The sequence below is a fragment of the Nicotiana tabacum genome, chromosome 22 (genome assembly GCF_000715075.1).
Source record: "Nicotiana tabacum cultivar K326 chromosome 22, ASM71507v2, whole genome shotgun sequence".
In the NCBI taxonomy this organism is placed as follows: Eukaryota; Viridiplantae; Streptophyta; class Magnoliopsida; order Solanales; family Solanaceae; genus Nicotiana; species Nicotiana tabacum.
In genome coordinates, this window is record NC_134101.1 from 9,424,352 (window position 1) to 9,438,342 (window position 13,991).

At 35.2% G+C, this 13,991-nt stretch overlaps 1 protein-coding gene and 1 pseudogene across 1 annotated transcript; both read left to right on the forward strand.

Annotated features, from left to right (window-relative positions):
* Positions 1-1,398: 1,398 nt before the first annotated feature.
* Positions 1,399-2,748, forward strand: LOC107771078 (small ribosomal subunit protein mL103 (rPPR7)-like; annotated as a pseudogene).
* A 6,512-nt stretch (positions 2,749-9,260) lies between these two features.
* LOC107771072 (calcium uniporter protein 6, mitochondrial) lies at positions 9,261-12,659 on the forward strand. The gene is made up of 2 exons (XM_016590396.2): positions 9,261-9,878; positions 11,838-12,659. The coding sequence occupies exons 1-2, from the start codon at positions 9,444-9,446 to the stop codon at positions 12,321-12,323; spliced, it is 921 nt and encodes a 306-aa protein (XP_016445882.1). The 5' UTR covers positions 9,261-9,443; the 3' UTR covers positions 12,324-12,659.
* The last annotated feature ends 1,332 nt before the right edge of the window (positions 12,660-13,991 follow it).

A 13,991-nucleotide genomic window follows, 5' to 3' on the forward strand; every position in this document is an offset into this window, starting at 1 on the left:
GTACTCCGATTACTTTGCCTATATAATTTTTATCTTACGATGAACAAAGCATACTTATAACCAAAAAAAAAAAATTGGCTTGGTTCAAATTTCCCTTGAACTCAACTTTGCCTCTATGTTTTGCAATGAAAATCTCTCACTGGAATCAAAAGTTCACATACCACAAATTAAACTTTTTAAAAAAAATAAATTAAACCTTAATGAAGATAAATTGACTATAATAAGGAGTATTGGATTCGAAGCAATAGCCATTGTTTTAGTTGAGTAGGACTATTAATTGTCATGATTCTAGTTATAATGAAATTCAATTTTTGTTTCCTACAATAATTATAATACCACGTAAGATGGTCGAAGCAAATGCCGACACCAACATATGTTAAGTCTATTTGGACTCTAATTAACGAAATATACCTTTTAAGTCTTTGTGTACGTTAATATTTTAGGAATATTTTTGTCACATAATATTTAGCATAAATTATTCGTATTTTTATAATAATATAAATATAGATAGATAGATAGATATAAATATAATATATTATTATAATATAATAATATAATGATATAATATGATATGATACTAGTTTTGAAGTGGAATAGGGGTAGGGCATCGCTGACTTTTCCGGACAAGTTTAAGAGTAACTTATGTACTTTTCCTAATATAATTTTGAAATATTATGCAATTAAGAGGATGGAATCCAATCGGATTAATAGAAAACTTACGTGCGCCTCCTATTTATACGTTGTCTTATTAGGGTGTTTGATTAAGCTTATAAGCTGGTCAAATTGACTTATCTACGCATTTGGTAAATACCCAAAGTGCTTATAAGCTAAAGTCAGTCATAAGTCATAAGTTGGTGGCTTTTTAGCTTATAAGCACTTTTAGTTTGACCAATATTTTTACTAGTTTAATAAAAAAAGGCAGCCTGGTGCATTAAGCCCCCGCTATGTGCGGGTCCTTAATAATATTTTCTAATTCATAAAATACTTTTCACAAAATAAATTTCTTGACTTTCTCTTCATTTCATATTCGTTGTTAATTCCTTTTCTTTTAGAATTTTTTAATTTATAATCTTTTGAAAAAAATTCAAGTTGCTTATCAATATTTTTTTATCGAACATATCAACTGTTTATTATCCGTTTCATCACTTCTATCCAAACACGTAAATATTTATTTTAAAAATCAGTTTTATTATTTTAAAAGAAAAAAACGCACTTCAAACTAATCAGCTATTTACTATCCGCTAATCCAAACGGGTCTTAGTCATCTGACTTATCTGATTGTTGAAGATCGAGATAAATAAAAAATTGAAGTTCATTTTTAAATTGCTACTCAGCGCCAAAATCAAATGTCCAGTTTTTCAGCTGTCCGCCGTCTGAGAGGTATTCTCGCCGTAAACAACACCACGGCAACCGCTAAAACCCCCCATTACCTCTTCAAAATACACCAATCACACACCCCGAGCAATTGTAAAGTTCTTGAAAGAATCATCACAGCACCCTAGCTTCCGAAGCGAAGGACGTATCCATTATGAACTCGCCGTTCACCGCCTTGCAAAAGCCAACCACCTCTCCGGCATAGAAGAAATTATCGAGCATCAAAAACAGTACCCAGATATTCGTAACGAGGCCTTTGTCGCCCGCCTCATTTTTGTCTACGGGAAAGCGAAAATGTATCATCACGCACGTAAACTGTTCGACGAAATGCCTCAACTAAAGTGTCCACGGACTATCCTTTCCTTCAATGCCCTTTTGGATTCATGCGTTAGGTCAGAGAGATATGATGAAATTGGCGGGTTGTTTCGTGAAATGCCCGCGAAATTGTCGATTGAGTCTAATTTACTGTCTTATAACCTTGCGATTAAGGCGTTGTGTAAGGCTGGTTCTTTCGATTCTGCTGTGCTTTTGATGGATGAGATTGAAGAGCATGGGATTAAGCCGGATACTGTGACTTGTAATACCTTGTTAAGCACACTTTATGAAAGTAAAAGTAATTCTGAAGCTGAAAATTTGTGGGTTGTGATGGAAAAGAGAAATATTCTTCCTGATATTTGCAGTTATAATATTAGATTACGAAGTTTGGTTAAAGTTAATGAGGTTAGATGTATGTCGATGAGGGGAATGTGGAGGAGGCTAAAATGCGGTACCAGAAGATGCTACAAAATGGATGCCTCCCCGACTATGCAACGTTTAATATGCTTATTCCTTTGGCTTGTGACACGAAAAAGTTCGAATTTGGACTGTGCTTGTGCAAGAAATCTATTGAATTACAAGTAATTGTTAATAGAGATAATATGCAGAGAGTTGTTGATGGCTTAGTTGAGCACTCTAAGATTGAAAATGCAAAGGAGCTGGTTAAGTTGGCCAAGTCTTGTAAGAGATTCCTGTATAAGCTTTCGTTGCCTCCGCGTAACTAGTTGTTTCTCATCCCTTTTTCACTTATGATTTAATCTTTTGCCCGTGTACTTGAGCTTATATCAAGCTTGATTTTGCCTTGAAGATGAAGTAATACAAGGTCTGAGGAAGGCTTGGATGGACTATGGAAAATTTAGCTTGTTGCATTTAGGTAGAGTTTGTTACATCACTGTTAACATTCAATCATATAGGACGGTTAAACATCAGTTGTAGTTCCTATCTGTTATGTTTCTCCATCTTTGAGCACCCTCCTATAATTCTTTTGAAATAGTAGTAAACAGCTAGGATGTCATAATTCTCTTGGCTCCTTTATGTCAAAGGCAAAAAAAAAAAAAGATCGTCATATATATTTTAATTTAAAACTACTTTTCTAGCTTTTTTAGATGCAAAATCATTAATTATTATCTTATAATTGATTTGTTCTAATAATTCCTTTTCAATTGATAATATAGTTAATCCATTCAATCTCTCACATTGTTGATCTTAGATAAGATTTTATTAATTTTAGTTTTGAAAAACTTCTTTCGGCTGAGGCAACAATTACAGGAACTGTTAACATTAGTCTATAAGCAATATATGTATTTGGAAAAAAATTAAGTCTTTTTATTTGATTGAGTATTTCGATTAGATCATTATCTTCTACTTTTATTATTTCTCATAACACTTTAATTCGAAAAATAAATCTAAACCATCAATATCACAATAACTATTATGTGTTAACCGGATTCATATTTTCTAGTTGACATATTTAAATTGAATAAAATCTAATAATAACTAAAACAAGAATATATACTTTGGAAGTAAGAATATCAATAATGACAAATTTTCAATGAAAAAATATAATATAATGTTAGAATAATAAAACTTGGCTCAAGAATTTGATAAGTTGATATAACGGTATCGAAATAGCATTGCACTGCTTCAAAATAACGATTACTTTTGTCTTGTTGAAATACTTGAAATTTTGAAGAAGACACCCGGGCGGCTGAACCATAAGGCAACTAAAGCAATGGCTTGGGGGCCCCATTTTTTTTCTAAAGTTGTATGTTATATATTATAAAAAAAAATCGTGCATATACTGTTGGAAGCGAAATTTTTGGAAAAAAGTAACTTTTTACCTCGATGCAAGGCTTGTAATCTAAAAAGTAGTTTCAATGTTGTTAGAGTGTCACACATTAGTTAAAGAAATGAAAAGTTGTCTCTTTGTATGATCTTGGACCGTCCTTGACTCATGAGGAATTTGAGATTGAGTTAGACTTGAAATCCATCTTCTTTATAGTTTACACGGTATTAGAGCAAGACTCGTCCCTATTTTTGGTTTACCCATTGTTGGACCTCCGTTTTTATGTCGCCCACGCTCTAGACATCCAACTCTAGACGTGCTGGGGAGTCTTGAGTGTCCCATATTCATTGAGGGAATGAACTGTTATATTGGTCTTGGGCAAAAGATAATGTTTCCTCGCTTATACTTTCTTTTGAACAAAAGAAAAAAGATTAGGGGAAGGAATATAAAGGGGGGAAGGGCGCATTTTTACATTATTTCTTATTGTGCTTCAGGTAAAGAAGATTTACCTGCTAGGCTTTAATAGTGGGTTTGATTAAAAGACAAAGGCAAGACAAAGCCACTATTAAACTTTCTCGATAGTTTGTGTCCGTTTGGGTCTGCTTATGAGGGCTATAGCTTACATTTATCTGTCTGTACATAAAGTAGTATAGTCATTTCTAGGCTCTTTGTACTTCTACTTCTTTATTGAGTTGCTGATTTAACAAAACAATTGAAAAGATGTACTATAAGCTGACATTTCTAGAGTATCGTTATACAGAGTTGGTAATTAATTACGGAGGGGCTTCTTTTTTAATTAGCAGTTTTGTGATATAATCAGTAATGTTATTGTTAGCTTTGAAGTGGAATTGCTTACTGATTATAATGTTAGATTTTTAAGGATTACACTTTCAAGGGCCAATTTAAGCGATATACACAAGGTGCTTATGAAATAGCTTTAAAGGGAACTCAAGTTGGTGTTTACACCAATTTTGCTGGAAAAGGCCCTGCGCTACTTGTAAATCCAAAACCAGACAATTTCTTTCAGCGATAAAACTTATTACATTAGATGTTTACAGTAAATTTATTAGCTTTTAGGTAATAAAATTGATGGAAGAATATGTATCTATAGTTACTTGGTGACAGGTTAAAGAAAGACATATGAGAGGTATTTATTAAATCAATATGAACGCCATATATAAATAAATTTCTTTTTTTCCCCTCAGTTCGGCCTCTGTATTCATGCAAAGCTGCTGAATCTCGGTACTCGAAACCTTGGCGGTGCAACATCTTGTGGAACTGTAAAAAGACTGCAATATGCGTATTTGTTTGGATTCCTTTCTTTTCTAATCTCTGATAATGCCTTTGGATAAAGCTAATCCTGTTGTCTAAATGCAGGCTTTAAACTTAACCATGCACTTTTCTTTAATAGATTCTCCTGCCATCTATTGCTTAGTACTATTAATTTTCTTGAACCAAAACAAAATGCCGGAAAAGAATATGAGAAAGAGAATCAGAGAGATTATAGTAATGTGCATCTTCTTTTTCTTTTTGGCTCTTACCATCTGCATTTGCATTGGGTAAAAACGCATTAAAGGGGAAATCGCTTCCTATCAGTTATTTTCTCATTTCCAACGCTCGAATCCGAGATATTTGATCAATGGTGGAGGGTTCCCATCATCTGTTGATACTAGTATTGGCATCTACCTTGTACCAACTTCAATATTTTCCTTTACTCTCGTCTGTTTCATCTCAATTCTGAACTCACTGTAACGATTCGGCCGGTCGTTTTGAGTATTATAACCTCATTTCCTCATTTACTGCTCAATTTATGCTTTGTATTTGTTATGTGACTTGCCGGGAGTAATTGGTTCGGGTCCGGTGAGTTTTTGAATAATTTGGAACACCTAGTTCCAAGGTTTCGAAATTTAGTTGAAAAGGTTGACCAGATGTTGACGTATGTGTAGTGACCCGGCGAATTTTCGCTAAGGAAATTAAGGTTTTGTGGTATCGAGGTACATCAATTAGTACAAAGGAGCGAGCCGCGGCTCGGACTTTTTGGGTTGAACAATGCACCAAGAAGTAAAGAAAAATTTTTGGCAGAAAAACTTGTTTCTGCGGTCCATTATGCGACCGCATAATCACTCTACGGGCCGCATAATGGTCGCAGAAGAGGGCCAGTTTGGATGAAATTTGCGGTCGACTATGCGACCGCATAACTGTTCTGCGGTCACTATGCGATCGCAAAACAGGTATGCAGGCCGCATAGTGACCGCATACACAGACAGATATTTGCCAGTATTGGACACCGATTATGAGACCGATATGCGGTCGCATATGCGACCGAAAAATCTGTTCCGGAGCTTCATTTTTCAGGTTTTATAAACCCGACCCCATTCTTATAAAACACTATTGGGGGTCATTTTGAAGGGTTTCATCTGATATTTTAGAGAGAGGTGAGAGCATTTTAGAGAGAGAGAGAGTGAAGACTTAGTCATTTATCCATCAATTTCTTGTTCAAGGTTTGAAGATTTCACAAGGATCTTGCTAGGGCTTCAAAGAGGTAAGAATTTCTTTCCTCAATTCTTCAATTTCGGGTTTGGAGTAAAGATGGGTGATTAATAGTATGATTCTTGGGTGTAAGAGTATTATGTATACATACCAATAAGGTTGTGGAAAGATTGTTAAGTTCAAATGGGTAAAGATTGGGTTGAAAATGGTAGAAATCTTCATAGACTTTAATTGAAGATTTGAGGTTCGAGTGATGTCAGAATTTGGTAAAATTTGTATGGTTGGATGGGCGTTCATATTCTGTAACTTTTGTTGGGTTCCGAAACGTGGGTCCCACGGGCGATTTTGAGTTAATTTTGAAATTTTCGTTAAAATATTAATTTCGTTAATTAGATGAGTCTATTATTGTTGAGATATGTAATTGCTTTTGGCTAGATTTGGGACATTCGGAGTCCGATATTCGTGGGAAAGGCATTATGACCGATTGGTTGAGCTTGATTCAAGGTATGTGGCTTGCCTAACTTTGTGTGGGAAAAATCCCCTTAAGATATGGAATTATTGTGCTATGTGAGCGCCGGGTACGTGAGGTGACGAGTACGTACACATACTAGTTGTAGTAAAATCCAATTTTCTTACCGAGCAGCAACATGTTTTCCTGTTATTTTGAGTTATACCATTTTAAATGAGTACTAATCTATTCTCATTCTTAATTGAGTTATTCCAATATGTGTAGCTATCATGTTTAGTCTAATACAACATGTCTACGTGTCTTAATTGTTTATGTGAATTATGTGCAGCATGCTTAGTGAATTTCCTGCTTCTTCCATGACTAGTACTTAGTCTAAATTGTAAGAATTTCGTGATGTAGTTGTATTTCTATCATTCGCGATGCATATTTACTTTGGGACTACGAAACGGTATTTCGGGAGATCCCCCTGTACTACATATTTACTTTGGGTCTACGGAACGGTATTCCGGGAGATTCTCCTGTCTTGTATATTTACTTGGGAACTACGTTCACATTTACTTTGGGACTACGGAACGGTATTTCGGGAGATCCCCCTGCACATTTACGTTTGGGACTACGAGACGGTATCTCGGGAGATCCCCTGTTGTATTTCTGTGTACTGAGTTGTTACCTTCTATGATTTCATTGTTGTTAAATTTCAGCCTTTATTTTTATTGCGGTATTACACTCTATATTGTTTTATTATATATTTATCAGTAGGGCCCTGACCTGATCTCGTCACTACTCGACGGAGGTTAGGCTTGGCACTTACTGGGTACTCTCTGCACATATTTTTCGTGTGTAGATCCAGGTACACCTTATCAGCTGCACTATCAGTGAGCCGGGACAGCTTTGGAGACTTTAAGGTATATCTGCCGCGTACGCAGACCTCGGAGTCCCCTTCTACTCTTTCTCTGCTGTATTTTTCCTTGTTAGATTCTGATGTATAGAGACACTAGATTTTTTTTTTCCCTTCTGTAGTTTGTGATTCATGATGTTCCGGGTTTTGGGATTTCTTGTGTGTTTTTGAATTAGTTGGTTAAATTTATATTTTTATTTCATTATTCCGCAAAATGCTAGGTTTACCTAGTTGTAGATAATAGGTGCCGTCACGATGTCACACGGAGGGGAAATTGGGTCGTGACACCCAGAATCCCCACCGAAGGCCCGGTAACATCGTGGAATCTCAAGAGTTTTAACTTTAATGTTCAACCAAAAATAAGAGACCAGAAAATTTCGTATCTTTGACTTTATTAATGGACTAAATCAAAACATGAACGCAGAAAATAGTTTTTTTCTTCTACTAATAATGTGTAAATGTGAGCTAAAATCAGTCTGATTACTTATCTAAGCTTCACATGCCAATTTTTTTCAGGTTATGCAACATAATATGAAGATGACACTCAAAAGACGTGTCATAGAAGAAAGTCAAAATTGACATGCTTAGCCAAGCAAATTGTTAACAACTTAACATATAGTCATAGACCAACCAAGCACCCACGAGGAAAGTGAAAACCCCGTTTCGTGATTACATCTTTTTTCGGTGGTTGGTTACACAAATATATTTGTAAAGAAAAACACATTCCAAAAAAGTAGAAAAAATAGTTTTCTTTTTTACTTCATACACTTGTTTCAATCAACACACATTTTTTCTAGATAATTGGTTACACTCAATTATCTTTTAAATAATACGATCACATGGATATTTTTACGCTGACATTATTGTAACTTAAACTCTTAAAAAATATCACAAAGGGACTTTGGTCAGTATGTTTTCTCCCATTTCTGGTCAACAAAGACATATCAAGGAAAGGCATGCCAACTATCCAGACAATAAGATTCTTATTTTATTTTATTTTATATAAAAGCAAACTTAATTAAATCAAGTCTATTAGCATTGTCTTATTCCTGCATGTTTGCTATTGGATTCTTCATGATCGAGTAATTATTTAGTTTATTAATAAAATAAGGAGGGTCGTCTCTCTTTCTCCTCCTTGACACCAATCATCCTCTTTTACGTGGCTAAGTTCCGATTTCAAAAATCAAACGTATTTTTCTTTGGCCGTAATTATTTTAAATATTTTTAGATATTTTGAGTCGTTAATTATTGTAACTTATAATACTTGTTACGTAGTTTCCAAATATATAAATTTTGTTTCAAAAAACTTAAAGATTTTATGTCTGAATTTGACTTTCGAAATTCGATCTCCATCACATAAATTACAATAAAGGGAATAGCTAATTACAAACTCACAAAGTCAAATCTCGATGTATTTTAACAAGTCATATATGTCGAGTAGTATTAGTACTACATAAATTTGATACCGAAACTAATTAATCATATAATACAAAGTTTGGTATGATGATTAACTCGGGTTATATTTTGAGCAAATAATATTATTTAGTCGTTCTTAAAATAATAGTTAAAAAATATATTTTTTGTATGTATATATATAAAAAAAAATAGATAAATTTTATGCACTTTTACAGTTATTTAATATAAATAATTTTTACCACGAGTTAAAAGCAATCTTTTATATTTTCTTTTCCATCAAATCAAATTCTCTTTAAATGTAAAAATAAATTTAAAATTTAAATTTTATGAATTCAACCGGATTAAATTTTTACCAAAGCTTCAAGACCCCACATTCCAAAAAGACACACTACCGTGTGTGACCGTGTCAAATACGTGCCTCAAAACCCAACCCTACTCCGATTTTCGCTCCCCTCTTTCTTCTTCCTATAAAAAAAACTAGGCCGGCACATAAAAATCCCCACTTCTCTCTCTCATTGGTGGCTTTTGTAACTCTGTTTCAACAGTTACCAACCGACCGTCATTCTCGTATTTATAAACAGTTCTCTTCTTTCCAAAATATTTCATCGCCTATCATGGCTCAAAATACCAAGATCAGCTCTTGAAATATATATCACTTTCATATTATTCTCGATTTTAATTTTTGTATTAGAAAAATGTGGAGAACTTCGTGTAATTTATTGAAACGTACTGTTACATCAGCGTCTATCAGCCATGGGACAAGAACATTTCCCATTCCGGTTATGGATTATCGATCCGGGTGTTTTTGCGGGTCGACCCGAATGATGGGTGGGTACTATTTCAGCTCAGCTTCAACAGGGAATGGGGAAAACAAGAATAATATGAATAATGGGGATTTTATTACGCACGAGGAAGCTAAGAGGCTGATGAGATTGGTGAATGTTGAGGAGCTGAAGTGGAAATTAGGGATGGAAAATACGGAGGTTATTGGATACAGTGAGCTGTTAAAAGCTTGTGAAAAAATGGGTGTGGCTAAAACGCGTGATGAGGCGGTTGGTTTTGCTAGAGTACTTGACGAGGCTGGTGTCATTTTGGTCTTCAGAGATAAAGTTTACCTTCATCCTGATAAGGTAAACTTTTTTTCTCTTCTATTTTATTTTTTTATGTTGTTTTGTGATGTGGGGGTAGTGTAAAATGGTGTTTGATTGATGATTATTGTGTAAGATTTACATTGTCTAATTGTAATATCTGAAGAAATCATGAAAAAGGATAGATCTTTGGGGAATATTGATGTGGCGTTTGGTTTCATTGGCCTCTAATATTAATTGGAATATTCTTGTTGTTGTTGTTGTTGTTGTTCGATTGACGATTAGCATGTAAGAATTAGATTGTCTAGCTGTAATATCTAAAGAAATCACATGAACAAGGAGAGATCTTTGAGGAATTATTGATTTGGCGTAAGGTTTCATTGGCTTCTGAAGCGGGGGATGAAATATTTGTTTCCCTTTTGGGATTGGGGAATGAGGTTGGGTGTTGTGAGGAGAAACTGTAACATATAAGGGGTAAAGAAACAAAACATACAACCATTGGCATCTGCTAATTATCAACAACCAACATGAAAAACAACAGAGTTTCTCTGGCTTTGCTCAATTGTTCTGCTTTTACTGCCTGCCTTCATTATGTGCTTCTAATAAAGGCCTATATCCTAGGAGTTAGCTGTTAAACGGTTAATGAATGTTAATTACATCTGGAAAATGGCATTACTAATTTGGGAAAATGGTGTCAATCACATGATGTGAGGTTGTATCTGTTAGTGTGTTCCGATTAAGCATGGTTTCCTTATATCAGTCATATTTTGTAGCGGGTCAAAATTTCGTCAACCAGTGTGAATTCCTGCTTTTGATTTGAGAATTCATGAGACACAAAGAAAGGTGAGGGGCAGTCTGGCAGGGGGTTGGTGGTGGTGATTGGAGATTTATGATGTTTGATATGCTGGTTGCGTGCTGAAACTTATTGAATAAGCTTTCAGTAAGCAAGATTATTAGAATTGTGGAGAGCAAACTTGTAATTATGGCCAATATTTTGGCTAATAGAGTCCATCTCACATAAGCATAAGCATCTTTGCAAAGTGTAGACTTTGTTGGCAATATTCTTTGGGACCCAAAAATATTGCATTGTGTGTTGGACATCATTTGCACAAGTTGTATCTCTTCTTTTACACCTAAGAGGCCAAGACTTTTTTGCCTATAAAAGGGAAGGTCATTAGTTCATTTTAGACACACCAACAAGACTTGTCTTCAATTCTTGTTTCTTCCTTTCTTCCTTTATTAAGAGTGTTTTGTATGAGAGTTAGTGTTGGGAAGCACTTGTGTGAACCCTTTCTTTGGAGTGATCTTGTGAGGTTATTCTCTTAGGGTATTTGGGATTAATTAGAGTGTTTACTCTAATTTTGTACTCTCTTTTGTACTCTTATTGTTATAGTAAATTGCTCCTCTCCGCTTGTGGACGTAGGTCACTTTGACCGAACCACGTTAAATTTGTGTCTTCTTTATCTACTTTAATTGTCGTTGTTATCAACTTCCATTGTCTTTGTTATTGTCATTATACCGTTGTTTGGCTATATTCCTCACTACCCGGGTTCCCTATCCTAACAAAACTCTCCTTAGTTTGGGCATTCTTGAGCCACCTTATTGTGGACATTGTCTCATAGTACCCATAATCTTTTCGATTCTCAGTCCATTAGTTGGTGGTGTAAAGATGCCTAGTTTTGCAGGGACATGTCATGTTTGAATTACTTATTTTTCTGAATATGCATAACAGCATGCAATTACTTCTTTTCTAATTTTATGAGTGAGGGAGAAGTAGAAAATCATGAAAGATTTCAACTTTGCTTCTTTGATCACAAATTTATTGCTTAATTTAATTACCTGATAAAGTAAAAAATGTGTGAGCTTTAAATGCATACTTGGTGGTTTCTGAATATGGATTTGAGAGACATTTCTTAATAAATGTCCATTTCTAGCCAGCCCTCTTAAAAGCTTTATCACTATGGAAATCTCCAATTTCATTTTCTTCTTTTTTGTTTTCAGGTAGTGGATGAAATTAGAAAGGCAGTTCCCCTAGCACTTCTACCCAATGATGACCCCACGATAGATGAACTAAAGATTCTGCAGGAGAAGATGGATAAAATTGATGAGCTTGCACATAAGCAGGTGCGTCGCATTTTATGGACTGGGTTAGGAGCTGGCCTCTTGCAAGTTGGTCTCTTCTTCCGTCTAACGTTCTGGGAATTCTCTTGGGATGTGATGGAACCAATTGCTTTTTTCACAACTACTACTGGGATAGTAGTAGGTTATGCTTATTTCCTTGTTACTTCTAGAGACCCGTCATACCAAGATGTGTTGAAGAGGCTCTTCCTCTCAAGGCAGAGGAAGCTGATCAAGAAGTATAATTTTGATATTCAGAGGTTTGTGGAATTACAAAAGAAAATCAGAGTACCAGTGAGTAGTCAAGCTTCAATGAAACATCGGTTAGGGGTGGAACTGGAAGCTGAGGATCTTTTACACGGTCACTAAATCACATTGGTCTCTGATCATCCTCTCTTTGACCCTCAACTTCTCACATAATTATAACTTCACTAAACTTTTACCTTTCAACCAATGTAAGCCCTTCATTTTCTTAGCGGAGGGTGAATATCTCAGCTGTTGACAATTGTCCCTGATTTTACCTTGTAATTTGAAGGTTGTATTACTAAACTCTTCTCTTATAACATAGGCTTAGAAAGTAGTTCTAACCGTTGCAATTCCTTCAAAGCCTCCTACTCTGAAGTTGTTAGCCTCTCATATATTTTTGAAGTTGTAACTAGATACTGATGCTATATCAATGATTTTGAATTTTTGGTATTTCGACAATAACCAATGTTATTTATATAAAAAGTAGGCCAATGAGATTTTACAAGTTTTTTTTTACTAGAATGCCAGGGCTTTCGTCATAGTTTAATTTTGTGGGAAATTGTCATCATACAGGTGTTAGTTGAACTGTGTGCCGTAGTGACTATATGCATTTTCTTTTGAATGTGTGTTCTCTCCATGATAACCTCAGTTAATGATACTGACTACGATCGTGTTGGAAGGTCTTATTCGACTTGAGTGTCTAGGTCTTTTACAAGCACTTTGTGGAGACCTTTCTTTCATAGTTTCATTTTGTTGGAAATTGTCATCAGACAGTTAATTGATTTCAGTTTCGTGCAGTACGGATAGTGCATAATTTCACGAATCAGCTGCAGTTCGTGGGTTATTGACCTGCTCTACTGACCAGCTTTATAAAGTTTGTTCTGAAAAGCTTAGATTTTATGCACTGATTGTGTATATATAGTTTCAACATCAGGCAAAATTGACCTGCTACAATATATAACTCTTCATATTAAGCAGAGGTATGGTAACGTGGAAAATAGAGTGAGAACTTGCTATGATCTGTTAATTCTCCTATTAAATTGCACTGATAGTGTAAACAACTTTTATGTTGTTAGTGTATGTTACTTAAAATCGTTTTTCATTCCGAGGTTCAAAGTAGGAAGAAACTAGTATATCTGCAGCTTTGGAACATTGCCTTTACTAAATCCCAAGGTGTTGAATGAAAGGCAAATATTGACAGTCTATTGTTGTCCATACTAGAAAACAATATGTCCAAGTAAGGCAGTGGATGAAGAACTTCAGTTTCTTGGAGACAATAGTGATCTGCAGCTTCTGGAAGTAGAAGCAAGGCGTCCGAGGCATTAGCATATGCATTTTGCTCACTCGGTTTCTGGAAATGGAGAAACTCATGGTTCTCGGGGGTGAATGGAGAACCTTCAAGCAGAGAGGGTAAGGATAAAGCATCGGATACCTGGGTTCTGAGAGACATTACTTCAGCTAAAGCTTCGTTTAACTCGGATTGTAAGTGAAAAACATGTTTCTGGAGGGCAGAAATGATGCCCACACAGCCATATACTGGATCTCTGAGTCTTGCTGTAGCTTCATAAACCATGCTAATCACTGCATCTTCTCTATTATCCACTGGTATCTCCTGCTATAAATGAATGCCAATATTGAATAGACAAAGCAGAAAAGGTTCATTTCTTGAGTGTCATTATAACTAGCACTCATATGGATTTAACTTGGATACACTTGCCGTTTATAGATGCAATATTTAGCCTATTATATTATGTTGTCTGCTTTTTTTTTTTTTTTCCGGTAACTAGTTTC

Bases quoted from the DNA above. Each gene is read 5' to 3' on its own strand.
- LOC107771072 (XM_016590396.2), top strand. From the start codon at position 9,444: ATGTGGAGAACTTCGTGTAATTTATTGAAACGTACTGTTACATCAGCG. The intron at 9,879-11,837 runs GTAAACTTTTTT...TTTTGTTTTCAG, and splicing joins TTTACCTTCATCCTGATAAG to GTAGTGGATGAAATTAGAAA.